Genomic DNA, 18,502 nt, shown 5'->3' on the forward strand with positions numbered 1-18,502 from the left:
CATTTCCGCTCACATTTCATTGGCCAAAGCAAGTCAGAAACCCAAGGTCAGGATAGCAGGGATGTCCCTGGAACAGGGAGGGGCAGGAGCCGTTTGGTGAGCTGTGCTCATGACTGTCCCAGTCTCCGGCTCCTGGGCCTGTCTCTCTGGCTCTGTCATTACCTTGTCACCTGCTTCTGTTTCTGTCTTTTCTCTGCGGTTCTGCCTGCACTCACCAACTCCTGCTTCTGTCATCTCCTCCAGAAGGTCTGACTTGGTTTCGGGACGGAAGGGAGGTTTCCAAGTGTTTGGTGTGTGTCTGTGGAGGGGAAGACTTGGGGGCTGAGATCTGGCCTATTTCTACTCTTTGAGGACAGAAGAAAATGGACAGACTCTTCCCCACCTTTGCTGAGGTCTTTGGAGCAGCGATCCCAGGAAGCCCCCTGGCCCTGGAAAGACCCCTAGTCCACCTGGTTCCCCTCAGTGCAGCACCCTGTCCCCTTCCCTCCCTGCCCTTGACACTGACCCTACCCTGCTCTGCCTCACACAGAACAAACCGTGGAAGAAGCTGAAGACAGTTCTGAAATATTCGCCCTTCATGGTCTCCTTCCGAAAACACTACCCTTGGGTCCAGCTGTCGGGACACGCTGGTGAGAGCAGGGGTGTGGGCGCCGGCAGGGGGCAGAGAAGCCTGGGCTGGGGGAAGAAAGCTCCAGAGCCATTCTCCATAGCTCAGTTTGCCCCATCTGTCACGTGGGCTTGAGGACGGTCTCCCCATCATGAGGCTGGTATGGGACCTGCTTAGGCCTGGGTCAGGCCATCCGTACATCAGGGCTGTGGGCTGTTCCCTGTTGTCTCAGTGCCAGGGGGGATGGGGAGCAAATCCTAACCCTGGGAGAAGAATGGTCCTGGGCTCAAAGCTTTATATATGGGAGATCCTGGGCTGGTTACGTTCTCTTACTAGGCCTTGGTTTTCTCACCTGTGATATGGAGATCACCATACCTCCCTTGCCGGCTTAACAGAAGGGTTAAAATCAAAATGTATATGCACGGGCCACCTGGTTGGCTCAGTCGGTAGAGCATGTGACTCTGAATCTCAGGGTTGTCAGTTCAAGCCCCACATGAGGCATGGAGCCTGCATAAAATAAAAATAAAGTCAGATATTTAAGAAAATAATGATAAACCAGAATGTCTATGAAGATTGAGACATGGGCCCTTATACATGGAAATAATCCTTTTTCGTTCTCTCCTCATGGCCAGATAGAGTAGGCCCTCTGTAGACGGCAGGTCTGATGGTTTTCCCCAGGTCCTGGCATGATGTCTCTGGTAGTAGCCCAATGCCCAGCACAGAGCAGTTTCTGAAAAGAGCAAGATAATAAGTGTGTTAGGTTCTGTGGGCCAAATAGGCTCGGTCCCAACAACTCAGTCCTATCGTTATACAGCATGAACGCAGCCACAGATAATGCATAAACACGTGAGCGTGTCTGTGTTCCAATAAAACTTTATTCACAAAAAAACAGTAGTGGTGAGAACTAGACAAATGGGGTGGGTCCACCAGCAAAGGGAGACAAGAAGGGGACTTACCTACCTGGTTCGTCGCTAGATCTGAGTCATTGAAAAGGCCGGCTCCCCCAGCCACAGGACCGCTATCTCTCTGCATTCTCATTACTCTGGCTGAGTTAAAATACCAAAAAAACCCCTCAGAAGTGAGTGCTTAAAAGAAGACTTAGTGGAATCAAAGGACCATTTTATTGCACTCCCAGGGTTGGGGTCAGGAGTCCAGACGGACCATGGCAGGGACGGCCTGTTGCTGCATCATGGTATCTGGGAACTCAGCTAGGACAACTCTTTCGAACACAGCAGGGTGGAAACTTTATTTTATTTTATTTATTTATTTTTTCATTTATTTTTTCATTTTATTTATTTTTTTTTAAAGATTTTATTTATTTACTTGACAGACAGAAATCACAAGTAGGCAGAGAGGCAGGCAGAGAGAGAGGAAGGGAAGCAGGCTCCCTGCTGAGCAGAGAGCCCGACGTGGGGCTCTTGATCCCAGGACCCTGGGATCATGACCCGAGCCGAAGGCAGAGGCTTTAACCCACTGAGCCACCCAGGCGCCCCTGGAAACTTTATTTTAAAGATATTATTTATTGGGGTGCCTGGGTGGCTCAGTGGGTTAAAGCCTCTGCCTTCGGCTCAGGTCATGATCCCAGGGTCCTGGGATCAAGCCCCACATGGGGCTCTCTGCTCAGCAGGGAGCCTGCTTCCCTTCCTCTCTCTCTGCCTGCCTCTCTCCTTACTTGTGATCTCTATCTGTCAAATAAATAAATTAAAAAAAAAAAACCAGCCTTACTCTAAAGATATTATTTATTTATTTGACAGGGAGAGACATAGTGAGAGAGGGAACACAACCAGGGGGAGTGGGAGAGGGAGAAGCAGGGTTCCTGTTGAGCAGGGAGCCCCATGTGGGGCTCGATCCCAGGACCCTGGGATCATGACCTGAGCTGAGGGCAGACGCTTCATGACTGAGCCACCCAGGCACCCAAGGCTGAAACTTTTCAGATGCATTCATGCCCGTGCCTTGCGATTGACTGTCACTGGCTCTCAGCTGAGACTGCCTCCGTGTGGCTTCTCTGTGTCGCTGCTTGGGCTTCCTCACAGTATGGTGGCCGCGGACTCGTCCACTTTCTTCCCCAGCTGCTCAGGACGGCAGAGACAAGTGTCTCTGCCAACAGAGTGGAAATCACTTCTCCTCTCGCGACCTAGACTCTCAAGTCCCAGGGTCGCTTCTGTCATCAGTCCACCCAGGTTCAAGAGGAGAAGAAGAATTAGATTCCACTTCTTGATGGGGAGTGGTGAAATTCTAGAAGAACTGTGGGCCAGGAGCTATTGTTGCAGCCATCTTTGGGGAACATAGTCTGAAAATACAATTTGCCTCAGTAAGAATTTGTAATTCTAATCCTCACACAATCTACAGGGGCCAGGAAATGCCAGATTTGTCAGTTAACTTTTTGAAGACTTCTTTTTTTTTTTTTTAGGTTTTATTTATTTATTTGTCAGAGAGAGCAAGAGAGCACAAGCAAGGGGAGTGGCAGGCAGAGGGAGAAGCAGGCTCCCCACTGAGCAAGGAGCCTGATGGGGGGCTTGATCTCAAGATCCTGAGATCATGACCAGAGCCGAAGGCAGATGCTTAACCGGCTGAGCCACCCAAGCGTCCCTGACAGTTAAATTGGCCCCAGGTGTTAGCACTGTGGGACTCCAGGCAGAAGCAAATGCAAATTTTTTTTAAATTTTCTTTGAAGATTTTTATTTATTTGGCACACAGGAGAGAAATCACAAGTAGGCAGAGAGGCAGGCAGAGAGAGAGAGAGGAGGAAGCAGGCTCCCTGCTGAGCAGAGATCCCGATGCAGGACTCTATCCCAGGACCCTGAGATCATGACCTGAGCCGAAGGCAGAGGCTTAACCCACTGAGCCACCCAGGTGCCCCCAAATTTTTTTTAAGATTTTATTTATTTGTTGGAGAGAGAGAGAGAGATAGTGAGAGAGCACGGGAGCAGGGAGGAGAGGGAGAAGCAGGCTTCTCACAGAGCGAGGATCCTGATACAGGGCTCGATCCCAGGACCCTGAGATCATGACCCGAGCTGAAGGCAGATGCTCAACCGCCTGAGCCACCCAGGCGTCCCAAAGCAAATGCAGATCTGCTCTGGAGCATCATGCCCTCCACTCGGATCGCACAAAAATTCCCACAGCCGATCACGAGCTCCCGATGTAAAATGACAAAACAAATGAGGACACAACGTGCTATGAGCAGGACTCCGAACAAGGAGCAGCAGCAGGTCCTGCCCTCGCCACATTGGAGGCCAAGACTGTGAGAGTTGCGGGGAGGAAGAGAAAGCCCTTCAGAAGGGTCAGGCAGGAGGAGGGAAGCCTCGATCCAATGCATCCGGGAGATGAGGAGATTCTCGGGCTGATGCAGCTTCTTGTCCACTGTGCTGCTCCTAGGGAACTTCCAGGCAGGAGAGGACGGTCGGATCCTCAAGCGTTTCTGTCAGTGTGAGCAGCGCAGCCTGGAGCAGCTGATGAGTGACCCCCTGCGGCCTTTCGTGCCCACCTACTATGGCGTGGTGCAGCGGGATGGCCAGGCCTTCAACCAGATGGAAGATCTCCTGGCGGATTTTGAGGGCCCCTCCATCATGGACTGCAAGATGGGCAGCAGGTAGGTTGAGGGGCAGGTGTGGGGCCGAAGGGAAGGGTCAGGGGATGCCCAACCAACTGAGCCATTCAGGCGTTCCCCACTTCCCTCTCTTAATTGTATCTTTTGATAAACAGGCCAGTTTGCCCTTTTTCATGATGATTAGGAGCTTTGTGTTTAAGAAATCTGCCTGCTCCAAGATTGTGTGATCGCCTATGTTTTCTTCTACAAGCTTTATTGTTTGAACTTTCACATCTAGCTTCGCAATCCAACTAGCATTAATCTTTATACATGGTGTGAGGTAGGGATCGAAATCCACCCCCCCCATGTCAATATTGCAAAACTGTTGACCCAGCACCATTTATTGAGAAGACCTCCTTTTCCCCACTGAATTGCTGGGCCTTCTTCGTCATCGTTCAGGTGAATGTACACGTGTGTGTCTGTTTTTAGATTCTGTTTCTGTCCATCGATCCAGTTGTCTATTCTTGTGCCATGCTGTGGGTTTATTAACTTGTCTTGATATCAGAGAGTATGTCCTGTGTCTTTGTTCCTCATAGTTTTCTTTGTCACGTCCTCTGTGTCCCAGGACCTACCTGGAGGAGGAGCTAGTGAAGGCCCGAGAAAGGCCCCGGCCCCGGAAGGACATGTATGAGAAGATGGTGGCTGTGGATCCCAGGGCCCCCACCCCTGAGGAACATGCCCAGGGTGCTGTCACCAAGCCCCGCTACATGCAGTGGAGGGAGACCGTGAGCTCGACCTCCACCCTGGGCTTCCGGATTGAGGGCATCAAGGTGAGGGCCAGGAGCTGCTTGCCTGTCGCCAGAGGCCTGAGCGCTAGATCAGAGGCAGGACCTCATGGGGAACATGGGTGTCAGGGAAAGCTGGGGAGAAGCAGGATGTGGAGAAAGAGTGGGAGACTGTGGAAGATGAGTAGACAGGGGCTCAGGGAGGTCCTGCTTCTCTCTCACCCCTATCAGTGTCTTAAGTTTTGTTTACCTGTTTCTCTGAGCAGCTCCTGATTCCCTCTGCTCCCCTCCCTATGACCCTGCCCTAGTCCGCCCATCTTTCCCGCCTAGTCTCCCTAGTCTCCCTGGTCTCTCCCCCGACCCCTGGCCTCTCTGGTCTACCCCCCAACCCCACCACCAGCCTCCCTGGTCTCCCCCCACAACCCCACCACCGGCCTCCCTGGTCTCTCCTGCCCTAGGTTGCCTGGGCTCCTGGGTCCTTGTCTCACCTGCTCTGATCCACATCTAACATGGCCTCTGAAAGGATCCTTACTCCCCTGTATGGGGAAAGATTTTCCTTTTTGCTTTCTCTCTTTCCTTCTTCCTCTCCCTTTTTTGTAAATTAAACCTAATTGTTTGAAGACGGATTCACACAGTTTAAAAATCTAAATAATAGGGCGCCTGGGTGGCTCAGTGGGTTAAGCCTCTGCCTTCGGCTCAGGTCATGATCCCAGGGTCCTGGGATTGAGCCCCGCATCGGGCTCTCTGCTCAGTGGTGAGGCTGCTTCCCTTCCTCTCTCTCTCTCACTGCCTGCCTCTCTGCCTACTTGTGATCTCTGTCTGTCAAATAAATAAATAAAATCTTTAAAAAAAATCTAAATAATATAAAAGGGCATGGGGGGGGTCTCTTTCCTGACCTGCTGCTCTCCTTCCCATTCTGCCCCTCCACCCCCGCCTGCTCCTGGAGAACCACCTTCTGGTTTCTTCTGTTTCTTCCTGCAAATACAAACAAATGCAATTGCATATCCTGAATTTTCCTCCTCCCCCTCTTACACAAAAGGTAGCGTAGCCCTAGAGAATTTTCCATATCATTCCATGGAAAGTCTGCCTGCCTGCCTTCCTCTCTTTTCCTTTCTCCCTTCCTGTCTTTCTCAGCTGTGTAATAGGTCTCTCTGGATGAGACACAGACCCCTACGGATGGCCACCAGGGTTTCCACTTTTTGCCATTATAAACAGTACCTCAGTGAATCACTTTATGTACAAGACACTTTGCAAGTGGGTGGGTTAAGCTGTAGATGGGGGTCCCAGAAACAGGGGCACCGTGTCGAAGATGAGGTGCATTGGGAATTTGGCTAGAGATCATCAAACTCCTTTCACAGGAGTAAGACCATTTTGCACCCCACCAATGACACATCAGAGTACCCGTTTCCCAACAACCTTGCCTGAGCCATCTTTCTGAGTTGTACATCTGATGCTCGTTCTCCTATTCAGAGTCCTTCCATGGCTCCCTAGTCCCCTTGAGAGAAGTTCCCTGGCCTAGAGGGCCCTCCAGGGTCTAGCCTCATCTCTCCCCAATCTTTTCCTCTTCATCTATCTTTAGGCCACACTGAAGCAGTTTCATTTGCTTTAAAGAGTCCTGCTCTTTCCTGCCACAGGACCTTTGCACATGCTCTTCCCCCATGTCCCCTTGACTGACTCCCAGTCATTTTTCTGTCTCATTTTATTTTTAATTTAATTTAATTTAATTTTTAAAATTCATTTGAGAGAGAGAGAGAGAGAGAGCGCACACACATGGTGGGGAGGGGCAGAGGGAGAGGGAGAAGCAGATTCCCTTGCTGAGCAGGGAGCCTGGTGTGGGGCTTGATCCCAGGACCCAGAGATCATGACCTGAGCCAAAGGCAGATGCTTAACCATCTGAGCCACCCAGGTGCCCCTATTTTTAATTTTTATTTATTTATTTGACAGAGGGAGACACAGTGAGAGAGGAAACACAAGCAGGAGGAGTGGGAGAGGGAGAAGCAGGCTTCCAGCTGAGCAGGGAGCCCAATATGGGGCTTAATCCCAGGACCCTGGATCATGACCCGAGCCAAAGGCAGATGCTTAATGACTGAGCCGTCTGGGTGCCCCTGTTTTTTATTTTTAAAGATTTTATTTATTTATTTGAGAGAGAGAGAGATCATGAGCAAGGGAGAGGGGTAGAGGAAGAAGCAGACTCCTCACTGAGCAGAGAGCCCAACATGGGGCTGGATTCTAGGACTCTGGGATCATGATCCAGCTGAAGGCAGACACTCAACAGACTGAGCCACCTCCTGCCTTTTAAATTTCGCTTCTTCCAGGAAGCCCACCTTGATTTCTGTCGTGCCAGATCAGGGCCCTCTCTTTACTTCATTATTCTTATTTCCCTTTGTGATGATCTTATTCCATACCTGCCTCCTTCACCCGACTGTGTGTCTGTCCCGTTACCTTCATGTTCTCAGCACCCACATGGCACCTGGCACGGTGGGGCAGAATGACTCAGGTGGCTTCTCTCTGCCCCTCTCAGACATTAAAAAAAAACAAAAAACACTAGTCTCATTTATGGAGTGCTTCCTTAACTGTGAGCTGGGCACTGTGCCATGCATCGTATCTATCCAGTCTCCTCTAATCCTTACACTGGCTTTAGGTGGTAAATACCAACATGGTCCCCATTTTCCAGATGTGGGAACTGAGGCTGAGGCCGGGGAAGCAGCTTGTTTAAAGGCCGTCAGCTTGGAAGTAGCAGAGGCACTGTTCAAAGCCAGACCCAGCTCTCTCCAAAGTCCACTCGGCTAGACTGGGTCCAACCAGGGGGTTCAACATTAGACTGGGAAGGACTGGTTGCTCTGGAGTGGGCCTTGGTGGCACTGGCCGGGTGGGCGAGTGGTCTCCTCCTCCCGAGCGGCCAGGAGCTTGGGGACAGGCAGCTGGTTCCGGGAGGTGCCTGAGGCTGCTCGGTGTCAGCCCGTGAAGGAAAAGGTGTGACATTGTGCCCTCACCCCTCGCCCTGCAGAAGGCCAATGGGACCTGCAACACCAATTTCAAGAAGACCCAGGAGCTGGAGCAGGTGACAAAGGTGTTGGAGGACTTCGTGGAGGGGAACCGTGGCATTCTGGTGAGCGGGACCCCCACGGCCCGAATTTGGCAGCTTAAGACGAGCAGACCGCCGCCGCCATCGTTGCTCCTAAGGCAGTGGTCTGCTCTAGGCCCGGGCTGGCCGACCCCGGCCTGCCTTGCTTACCATCTGCGGTCGGCTGGCGGCTTGGCCAGAGCTGGCTGGACCGGGAGGGCCCTGCTCATGTGTCTGGTGATGGGCTCACCATCTCGGCTCGTGACTTGGCCGCTTGTCTCTCACGCTCCAGCAGGCGAGCCTCGGCACGTTCTCAGGGTGCAGGCAGGGAGCCCAGAGAACCAGCAAAAACGCAAGATGTCTCGATGGCTCGGAGTGGCCGCCATCATCTCTACCCCCAATTTATGGGCCAGAGCAAGTCCTCTGACCAAGCCGAGATTCAAGGGACTCAGACTCCACCCCTCGGTTGGAGGAGCTGCTGGGAATTGTGGGTGGTCATGTGATCTCCCGGCCACACTCTGCTCTGTGCCACCCAGGGGCGGCCAAGCCTCTGCCTGCCTCCCATTTCCCCCGTGCGGCTCCCCAGATCCCATCCTGGCCGGGTTCTGCCTGCTCCCTTGGGGCAGTAGGAAGGGGACCCAGAGTCCCTGTACTAACCAAGAAACTCTCTCTCTCACACAGAAAAAGTACGTGGCTCGCCTAGAAGAGCTCCGAGAGGCTCTGGAGAACTCCCCCTTCTTCAAGACCCATGAGGTGCGAGCCCCAGCTGCCGTGGGAGTGGAAGGCCCTGTGTGGGGGAAGCGGGGGTGGGCATCAGCCTCCGGGTGGCACCAAACAAACCCCCGACAGAGTGACAGGGCAGAGCCACGTTTTGGGGTTTGCTCCTCAAGGCGGGCTACAGAGGGGATTTCAGGGAAATGGGGTAGTTCGGAATGTGGGCTCGAGCCAGGTGGTCTGCAGTGAAGGCTGTTGGACGCTGGGCTGCGATTTACGTTCTAGGGCCTCAGCTTCCTCCTAACATGGGGGAAAACAATGTTTTTTGTTTTTTGTTTTTTGTTTTTAATTTGAGAGAGAGGGAGCATGAGCAGGGGGGAAGGGCAGAGGGAGAGAGAGAAACAGGCTCCCCACCGAGCAAGGAGCCCAATGTGGGACTTGATCCCAGGACCCTGGGATCATGACCTGAGCCCAAGGCAGACACTTAACTGACCTAGGTGCCCTAACTTCTTGCTCTTGAAATTACTTTGTAATCATAATTATTTCTAATTATTGGTGTCTGCCTTCCCGTTTGGTGGCTCTCCCCCTTCCCTCTCCTGTGCAGCCTGGTCTCTTTGGAAACAATTTCTCTGGGCTGTCACAGGAAGTCTGGGAAGTTGTGACCTCCCTGCATTTGTGTGTCCTCTCCCTCCTCTCTCCAAGCTCTTCTACCACCCCCGCTCAGGTCCCCCTCACTTCTTTTTCCTGGTATCCCCAACTTCCAATAGATCCCTGATCTGGGAGTTGGGCCTCCAGGTTCGAACCCCAGTCTGCACTCCCCAGCCTCCGGTGCCTGGGACCTGTCTCCGGACAGGCATGACAGGCTAACAGAGCCCCTGCCTCCTGGGTGGGGTGAGGATATGGCCCATTAAGCATGGAAGCAGGGCCCATAGTCCACTCTCAGTGTGTGCCCACTATGACTGTCATGTTCATTATCATCAAATGTCACCCTTATTGCCCTCGTCACTGCCTTGGGCTCTATGTGCAAGTCCCAACGAGGAGGCCCGGGGACCTCATCTCTTCTGTGCTTGTGTTCAGTTTCACCCACTTTAAAAAATGAGTTGCCAGCAACTAAAACACAAGAATTGACACCCACGTTGGGACTTCCAGTTTCCCTGGCCCCTTGGGAGATGTGCAACAACTGGGCTGCCTGCCATGTGCCAACACCCAAACAGAGTGGGGCAGTGGCACCTGCCCAGTCACCTGGGTTCTCTGGGAGCGGTGCAGTTTTAAACCCGACTAGGAAAGGGGAGGGCCTTGCACACCTAGAGTCCCATGAAGGCAATGAAAGTTGTTCCTAACTTTAACCACCACCACCACCACCACCTCGCCGCCGCCACGCCAGCAACTACCAAGGGCTGTGTGTCCAGCACCGCGAGGCACTTCGTGAGCCCATGGGGGCGTGGGATGCTGCCGTGACCTCAGCAGGTCGGGAGTTGGGGGGGTGTTACTGTCATCACCACTCTCCAGTGGAGGGAACATCACCACCAGCTGCGGTCCAAGGGGGCTGAGCTCTTCTTCCCTGGGGGAGGCATTATCCTCTTCGTAGTGCCGGCCGGGCTGCTGGACCCACGCGAGGTCCTGCAGGCACCTGAGTTTGTAGCCCAGAGTGGAAAAGGCTCACGTTGGCGGTCCATCTGCTATACCGGCAGGTGTCCTAAGGGCCTTATGTGGATGAATTCCCACATGTGATGGGCACAGCAGCCTTCGAGGCAAATGTACTATGATCCCACTAGTCCCACTTTGCATGTGAGCAAGTAGAGGCACACAGAGGTTAAGGTCGCCTGCCCAAGGCCACCTAGCCAGTCAGCGTCAGAGCCAGGATCTGAATCCGGATAGCCCAGCTCCAGAGCTCATGCTGTCAAGCACCCTGCCCAGCTGCCTCTTGGGAAGGGGGCCTGAAGCCGGTGCCTGCTGCTCCCTCTAACCTCCGACCTCTTTCCCTGCAGGTGGTGGGCAGCTCCCTCCTCTTCGTGCATGACCACACTGGCCTGGCCAGGGTCTGGATGATTGACTTCGGCAAAACGGTGGCCCTGCCTGACCACCAGACGCTTAGCCACCGACTGCCCTGGGCCGAGGGCAACCGCGAGGATGGGTACCTCTGGGGTCTGGACAACTTGATCCGCCTCCTTCGGGGGCTGGCCCAGGGTTGACCCACCTGCCCGCTGCCAGGTTTATTTATTGGCTGGTGAATATCTGGCTGGTGGTGCCCCAAGATTGGCCATGGGGGCACTGACCGCGGGGATGGGAGAGGTGGCACTGGACAAGACCGGATGGAAGGTCTGAAGGGCCTTGGAGACCAGGTAGTGCCCGGCCCTTCCCATGATTCGGAGGTTTTTAAGACTGGAGCAGGGGTGTGACGTGGCTGCATCCCACAGTGCATCAGAACCAGACTGGGTCCTCTGCCCAGCCCAGAAAGTTTCTGAGGGGCTGCTGGGGACCATAACTGAACCGCGAGCCCTGACAGAACACAGTTCAGATGCCACTGGCCACAGGTGTGACATGGTGCCCGTCACCATAGGAATGAGTGTAATCACTGCCGCCTTGTCTGCCTCTTTGTCAGCCCCCTCCCGGCTGCAGGCTGGCTCCCAGAGGCCAGGGGACAGTTTCATTGCTGGTGGGCTGGAGAACCAGCCTTCACCTGCAAATAAAGGCAGGAACCACCTGTCTGCCTGGGAGAGTTCCGGCCCCATCTGCTTGTCCCCGGGAGCCACTCCAGTGCCCACAGACCCTGGGGAGGGTGTGACACCACATGGGGCTGGTCTGAGCGCTCTGCTGTCTGGTGGGACCCAGTTCATCCTGTCCTGCCCTCCCCCGGCCCCATGGGGATCCTCCCCCCTCCAGAAAGAACTCTGCCAACCCCCTGCAGACTGAGACCACAGCCACTTCCCGGGCCTCCCCTGTGACTAGCACCACCTCGTTCCTTGGGCACCGGCCTCAGCCTGGGGACTTCCTCCTCCCACCCCATACCCTTTTTCCCTTGCTTTTAGCTGGCCTGTGGCAGGAAGGGCTTTCAGCCATGGAAAAGCAGGTTTGGGGAGCGGAGCTGCCTTCCTCCAAGGGTGCAGGGTAGGTCGGGCCACTGGCTGTGGCCTGGGGTGTGCCACCGGGTCCACCTCACGTACCCTGGCAGCACCAAGCGTGGGTGGCGCCCATCCCATCCCCTTCCTCCTGCACCTGTCTGTACCTTTGGCTTCCTGGCCTCTGAGGCAGGGAACCAGGCACCTCCCTCTTCCCTAAGCTGAAGCTCGAATGTGTCTTCCGGGCCCGAGGAGATGTGTTTCTTTTCTACTGATCATCTTTATACTTATTTATACGGGAGGTAGTCGTTAGCTGGGGCAGCGTTGGGGAACAGGAGGCAAAATCGCTTTGTGTGCTTTCCCCTCCAGGACGATGCCCCAATAAATCACACAGAGTCAGCTTTGTGGATTTTTTTCTTTTGCATCTGGGGTGTGTGGGCTCCAGGCTCCCGGTTTCACTGTCGGTGCTGGGTGGGGTCAGAGATCATGGGCCCTTTGGGATCATTCAGTCCAAGTTCACCCGGCCACTGCTCTTCTAACCTCTCTCTGTGTTGGACAACGTGGGGAACAGACTCATGAGTGGGACAGCTCCCGGCTGCGCCCTCAGGGCCTCCCAGGACAGCACAACAGACAGTGTCAACCATGGGGTCCGAGGCGTGAGGGTAGGGGGTGCTCTCTTCAGGGGAGAAACACCTCAATGGACAGCATCTCTAAACAAGACCCTTTGCCTGGCACTGAGTACATGGGACCAAGACAGACCTGCTTCTCCCCTTTCAGAGTGGGAGCCACAGATCTTTGTTCAATCAGGAACCTCTTTCTCCACCTGCATCTGTACAACTACGAACTGCCGGGTTTGCATCCTGGCCCTGCCACTTGCCAGCCGTGACCTCAGGCCAGACCTCACACACTTCTCCGGGCCTCAATCTCTCTACCTGTAAAATGGAGGAAGATCTCGTCCCTTCCTTACAAGGAGAATAAGTTAAAATGGGCAAAGGGGTTGGCACATGGAAGCACTTTCTGTGTGTTTCTAAGCCAGAAGGCAGGCTGAGGGAGGAGCCGTGCCTGAGGCTAGGGGAGTCTTCCCAAGGAAGATGAGCCAAAATAGAGAATTAAGGAGTTATCCTTAGCGGAGGATTGGGTGCAGGGGAGTGGGACACTCTGGGGAGCTGGAAGGCCAGTGTGGCTAGTGGCAGAAAGCGTGATGAGCTGGGGCTGGGAGAGTTTAATCCCTGTCCTGTGAGCGACAAGGAGCTACTGGAAGCTTCTCCCGAGGTAGGTGGTAAGACCTGGTTTATATTTTGAAAGGCAGGCATCCTAGGCTCTATGGGAACAGACGCAGGGGGGGCGGCAAGGGGTGCGGTGAGAAGGCTCCTGCAGGTGTCCAGAGAGAGAGGAGGCTGGTCATCAGAGAGAAATGTCTGGATGCAACATTGGGGTGGGGCAGACAGGCAGGACCTGCAGGCTGGCTCTGGTGAGTCTCTTTCCTGGAGAGGGAGCTTGTTTGACTGGCTCCTGGCTTGAACCCCAGCCATGCATCAGAAGCCCAACACTGCAGGGTGGGTGTGGGAGAAGGGGACTGGGACCAGACGGACTGGGGTGGCAGGGGGCCTCCGCGTGGAGGATCTCCGGCTGGAGGTCCTGGGGAACACGGCCCACATCCGCGAGCTCTTGCAAAGGGAGAAACCGAGGCACTCTTCTCATGGTGCCAAAGCCAAGCTGTGGCCAGGACCCCATTAGCCCGGCTCAGGGCTGCAGCAGGCTAGTGGCTGGAGTCCCGTGGTCTGAGCAGCAGGGCCTGGCCACAGAGGCCGGCCCGCACCCCGCCAGCAGGTACCACGTACGCCCGGCCGTCGGCGGCCCTTGAGGGCGAGAAGTCCGTCAGCTGGAGGTTGCTGTCCCGGACCTGGTCATAGTCCCACAGCTGGTAATGCCAACTCTTGCCCTGCTTGGAGAGAAGGTAGACGGCTCCTGCGGAGCCTTCCTCTGGCAGGGCTGGTGGCTGGTGGGGCATGGTGGGCACCGGGTGAAACAGACCTGGCAGCTCGGGGTCCTCAGAGTAGCCGAGGCGCGGCACGGCCTGCACGCCCAGCAGGACCCCTGGGAGGAGAGGGGAGGCTGTGAGCGGGAGGGTGCACTGACTCCGTGCAGGGGCTCATCGAGCTCCCCCCACCGCCCTTCACGGAAGGTGTGGGTGCTGCCTCCATGCATCCCTGAGCGCCTGGCGGGGCCAAGGGCACACAGCCGGGCTGGGACTGGACCTATGGTGTCTGGTCCCAGGCAGGTAGCACAGGGAGGGGAGGTGGGCGTTCAATAGAGTGGGCATCGTCACCCAGTGGTTTCCTGCTGTCTAGTAAAGGAAGGCTCAGGGGAACCGAGGCCATGGACCCGGGCATGGGGCAGCCTCCCAGGCCACCCAACATGCAGGTGGCGGGGTGGGGGTGGGGGTACGAGGATGTTGAGGCCGATCGAGGCCGATGCTGACTGACACATGCAGCGTGCCTGCCCCGTTCAGACCTTTATATGCTTTGCTACTGTCACCCCGATTTTCAGATGGAGGAAGGAAAGCCCAGAGTCACAGAGCTAGGAGGTGGCTGGACCCGCTATGGAGCCCAAACGGTTTGATCCTAAAGTCTGCGCTCTGAGCTTCCGTTTGTGGAAACCCTGATTGGCAGATACTGAGACACCTGCTGCCTGTCAGGTCCGGGGACAGGCCAGCCCTGGTCCCTGCCCTGAGCACAGGAGACATGCCAGTGTCAGGTTGAGAGTGTGGGGTGCTGGGGACAAACAGGGGGAGCATACAGGAGTACGGGAGGGGAGACCCACCTGTGCTCACTGCCCAGTGGGCCTTGTGGCCCTTCCTATGACACGGCTCGTGGTTGAAATCCTCATCGTAGCTGGTGCAGGGGGTTAAGGCCAAAGCTGCAGTGTGGCCCTGGGACCCACCCTTCTCCCTCCCCACCCAGCTCTCTTCAGGGCCCTGGGATACGGGATGAGCACGGGATGGCCAGAGACAAGGTGCCACAGGACGCGGGCTCTGTTGGGACCGCCCAGGCCACCATGGAGCTGCTCAACCTGGCAGCCCAGTGCCTCCTGGGCCAGCTTGCCCATGTCGGCCACTGCAGGGGTGACAGAGACAGAAGGATCGCTGTGTGCCTGGCTGCAAGCCAGGGGATAACTGGGGACCAGCACCTCAAATGAGCACTGCAACCGCCACCTCTCTGGATAAATGCAGGAAATGAGGCACAGAGAGGGTAAGCTGCTTGTCTACAGTCACCCAGCAGGAGGGGGCAGAGCTGGGCTGGGAATGAAGACAACCTGCCTCCAGGGTCCACCTCCTAATATTCTACTGGGTGGGGGAGAAGGGCCAGAGGATTGGAACAGGGTCCCCTCACAGGACTGGCTTAAGAACCCCGTGCCCCCAACTCACCAGAGAACATCTCTCCCTGGGCCGTGTAGCCTCTCTCCATGGCCATCTCCACAAGTCTCTCCAGGGGGATGCTGCTGGGTGGTGCCAAGAGTGTGCCTGCCATCCACAAGGCCACCAGCCCGCACCTGGGGAGAGACAGGCCCGGTCCCTCCACCCCTAAGTCATGTCTTTACCAACCCCCCTCTGTCCCTGGAAGCTGGAGTGTAAGGAACTGGTGTGCCGTGCTGGTGCTGGGGGAGTTTCCCTTTTCCCAGGCCTGGTGGGCTGCAGGGAGGGCAGGAAGGTGGGGAGAGAAGTCACCTGGGCTTCCAGGAGGAGGTGCCCAGTGGAGTCCGAGATAAAGACTATTCACTTACTTGCTCGCTTGTCCGTTCATTCCAACAGTTCACTGCGCATGCACCCAGGACCCCACCCTCCAGCCCCCCTTTCCCTCCCCTCTACCTCCCAAGATGCCTGGGACGAACCCATGCCTCCCTCCCTACAGAGTGGCCCTCAGGAAGCACACAGCAAAGGCAGAGTGGGGTGGGAGTCCCAGATCAGGGCACGTACTGAGGGCCTTCCTGGATGAGGGACGGCACGTCTGCACAGAAGAGGATCCATTGTAAGTCATTTCTGAAACTGAATCAGAGCATGCTCAGGTCACATGGGAACCAGCTCAGCTCCTAGATCTAACCCCCCAACCCCCGCCCACCAACCCTTGGCTAGAGGTGTGATTGGAAGTGGAGTGTTGAGGAATGGGGAGAGGAACCCAGGGCTGGCTGTCCTAAGGCTGGAGGGGGGCAGCTTGAGGCTCTGATGTTGACTTCCCTCTCCCCTGATGAGCCACTTGTCCCTTCCCAAGCCTCCGTGTCCTCATCTGCTCAGTGGGAATCCTCCTTCTCCCTGCTCCTTCTCTCGGTTGTTGTAGGGGCCAAGAACAGATGTACAAAATCTTTGCAACTCGGAGCCAGGAAAATGGACTTATTAGAGGAAATTTCTTGAAGGTGGGTGTCTGTTTACCCAAACCCTTCCTGTGATTTTTTTGTTCCCCCCTTCTCAAGCCTGTTCAATGGGGAGGAAAATCCCTTAACCCAGCCTAGAGGACAACCACGTTAAGACCACACTCCAGGCCTACGAGATCAGGCGGATAATGAGCACTTGCAGGCCTGCCGAGCCCCACCCTTGGGGAAGTCACATACAAGATTTGGATCCAAGGCAGCCCCAGGGCTCAGGAGAGGCTGGGCAACATGCTTATCCAGTATTTCTGTTCCAAGGCCAGAGAAAGAGCAAGGGTGGTGGGGGTGGGGTAACCCCAAAGCTCCCGGTTCCCAGTTTGGAGCACTGTCCTGATGGAAGATGGTAACACAGCACAGTGGTTAAAGGCACTGAGGCCGCTGCCAGAGTGCAGACTGGGTTCTTCTAAGTGCTGTGGCGAAGTAACTTCACCTTCATAAGCCTCAGTTTACTCATCGGGAACATGACATAACCATAGTTCCTATCTTACAGAATCACTGACCCAATGAAATAAATGCCTAAACACACTGAGAATAGTGCCCAACAAATGTCCTAACCAAACGGATTATAAACTTGTCCAGAGAGCTGGAAGTTTCTTCCGTGAGTCTGGGCAACTCACTCCTTGTTACACCAGATCACCACAGCCCCAGGCTGGATCTAGCCCTCTCCCACCTGGATCTCTGGGGGCTCCAGCTTCCTCCTGGACCCCTTGACTGTCTCACCACCTCCAGTCCCCACAGGTAGCCTCCCTCTCTGTGCAAAGCCCTTCCGCAGCTCCCGTTGCCCTCAGAATAGTCTGCCTCCCTCCACGTGGCGCCCCTGCCCTGTGTGATCTGGCTCCTGTCCACCTGTGGAACTCCACGTTTACCACCTCCCCTGTCCAGTTGAAGAAATATGTGCAGATCCTGGAAAAGAACACCTCTTCATTTCAGCCTGTGCCTCTGCACAGGCTGTTAATTCTCTTCATCACAGCTGGAACAGCTCTCAGTCCCCACTAACCCCCAGGTCTGGCCAGGACCGCCCCCGGGACTACCTTACTATAGCTCTCACCACTTTGGGCTGTCACTGGTGAGGGAGGGATCTGTCCCTGCCCCTGGACTAGGTGCCTGTGGGGGCAGGATTTCTCCTCTTTGCGGAAGGCATGCCCTGCATGGGTCTAAGTAGGGAGCTGAGGTTTCTGACCTTAGGAAATAGGAAACCCTAAGAGAAAACAGCTGAAATGACCTGGGGACAGGTGGTTCGGTGACACCCTACCGGTCCTTGTGCAGCTTCAGGAGCCTCTTCACGTCATCTCTGCTCCTGGGGACTGGGCCGGCCTTCTCTAAGGCCTCCTTCAGGAGCTGGCTCTTCTCTAGGCCGAAGACATGAGGGGGAGCCAGCCCCCTGACAGGGGGTGGAGGTGGCGGTGGGGGTGGGGGTGGGGGGATAGGGGCCTGGAGACTTGAGGGAGGTGGAAAAGCTAAATTGGGGACATTCGGGGGTAGAGGAAGTGGAGTGATGGGGGTTTGGGGAACAGGAGTTTGTGGAGGGGTGGGGGGCTCTACCGGGGGAGAGCATCGAGAAATCATTTTGGGGTCTACGACATGCAAGTGCTGGAAGATCAAGAATCGGAGCCGGATGGATACTCTAAAAACGAGTTAGTTGCAGGCATGGACGTTCTGAAAGTTTTAGCGCGGAGTTCCAGAACTTGGGTGAAGAGTGGGCCTGAAAGGACCACGACTGACACTTCCAACGATGGAAGCAGGGCGTTAACAGGGCGGATCCCCTATCCGGAACTAGATTTGTGGTTTGGGGCTGGGTTGCAAGGCTCGGGGAGGAATTTAATTAAGAGTTACTGTATTATCCCAGGCGAGTTTTGGAAACTCGGGAATCAAGGCTTGGCTCTAGGGTGGGGCGCCTAAACGGCGGGAATTTGGAGCCCAGGGCTAAAGACCAGAGAATTCAGGCTCTGTAACCCCTCACATCCCAGGCCCGAGTTCGGAACCTTGGCGCTGACCTTGATAAAACAGAGGTCAAGACATCAAAAGGACACCTGGCAGGGAGGATGGCTTAGTCGTGGAGAAGGTCCTGGAATCAGAGCGCGAAAAAAGAGCTCTCTGGGTTGGGGAAGGCTCAGAGATCGGAAGACGCTAAGAACCGCGATACCGCCGGGATAAGTGACGGAGACAGACAGTAAACGCGCCTCCCCTTCCAGCAAAATGGCGGCCGCAGCACACATTATCCCTTATCACGTGGCGGGACTCGCGACTCGTGCCCACCCCTACAGAGCTACGTAACGAGAGAAGGCGGGGCGTGGGGGGGTTGTTGGAGAGACTTTCAAAGGACCG

The 18,502-nt window shown here is 55.3% G+C and overlaps 2 protein-coding genes across 4 annotated transcripts in view; one reads left to right on the forward strand and one right to left on the reverse strand.

Moving 5' to 3' along the window:
* ITPKC (inositol-trisphosphate 3-kinase C) overlaps positions 1 to 12,156 on the forward strand; it is a 16,556-nt gene extending 4,400 nt beyond the window's left edge. The window contains exons 2-7 of the mRNA XM_080827693.1: positions 530 to 629; positions 3,983 to 4,196; positions 4,759 to 4,963; positions 7,926 to 8,027; positions 8,664 to 8,735; positions 10,685 to 12,156. Of these exons, the coding sequence (XP_080683819.1) occupies positions 530 to 629; positions 3,983 to 4,196; positions 4,759 to 4,963; positions 7,926 to 8,027; positions 8,664 to 8,735; positions 10,685 to 10,888 (897 nt within the window). The 3' untranslated portion in view covers positions 10,889 to 12,156. The remainder of the gene's footprint in view (positions 1 to 529; positions 630 to 3,982; positions 4,197 to 4,758; positions 4,964 to 7,925; positions 8,028 to 8,663; positions 8,736 to 10,684) is intronic.
* A 4-nt stretch (positions 12,157 to 12,160) lies between these two features.
* ACTMAP (actin maturation protease) lies at positions 12,161 to 18,364 on the reverse strand. 3 transcript variants are annotated; one of them, XM_080827700.1, is made up of 6 exons: positions 18,172 to 18,364; positions 15,732 to 15,800; positions 15,183 to 15,307; positions 14,742 to 14,871; positions 14,579 to 14,649; positions 12,161 to 13,852 (listed from the first exon to the last, which is right to left on the reverse strand). In XM_080827700.1, exons 3-6 carry the CDS (start codon positions 15,283 to 15,285, stop codon positions 13,515 to 13,517), a joined length of 642 nt encoding a protein of 213 aa, XP_080683826.1. In that variant the 5' UTR covers positions 15,286 to 15,307; positions 15,732 to 15,800; positions 18,172 to 18,364; the 3' UTR covers positions 12,161 to 13,514. The 3 variants fall into 3 exon arrangements, with proteins under 3 accessions (XP_080683826.1, XP_080683824.1, XP_080683825.1); XM_080827698.1 differs by lacking the exon at positions 18,172 to 18,364 and adding an exon at positions 17,430 to 18,013; XM_080827699.1 differs by lacking the exons at positions 14,579 to 14,649; positions 14,742 to 14,871; positions 18,172 to 18,364 and adding an exon at positions 17,430 to 17,877.
* Positions 18,365 to 18,502: the final 138 nt, after the last annotated feature.

Source organism: Martes martes (genome assembly GCF_963455335.1).
Source record: "Martes martes genome assembly, chromosome: 17".
Classification (NCBI taxonomy): Eukaryota; Metazoa; Chordata; class Mammalia; order Carnivora; family Mustelidae; genus Martes; species Martes martes.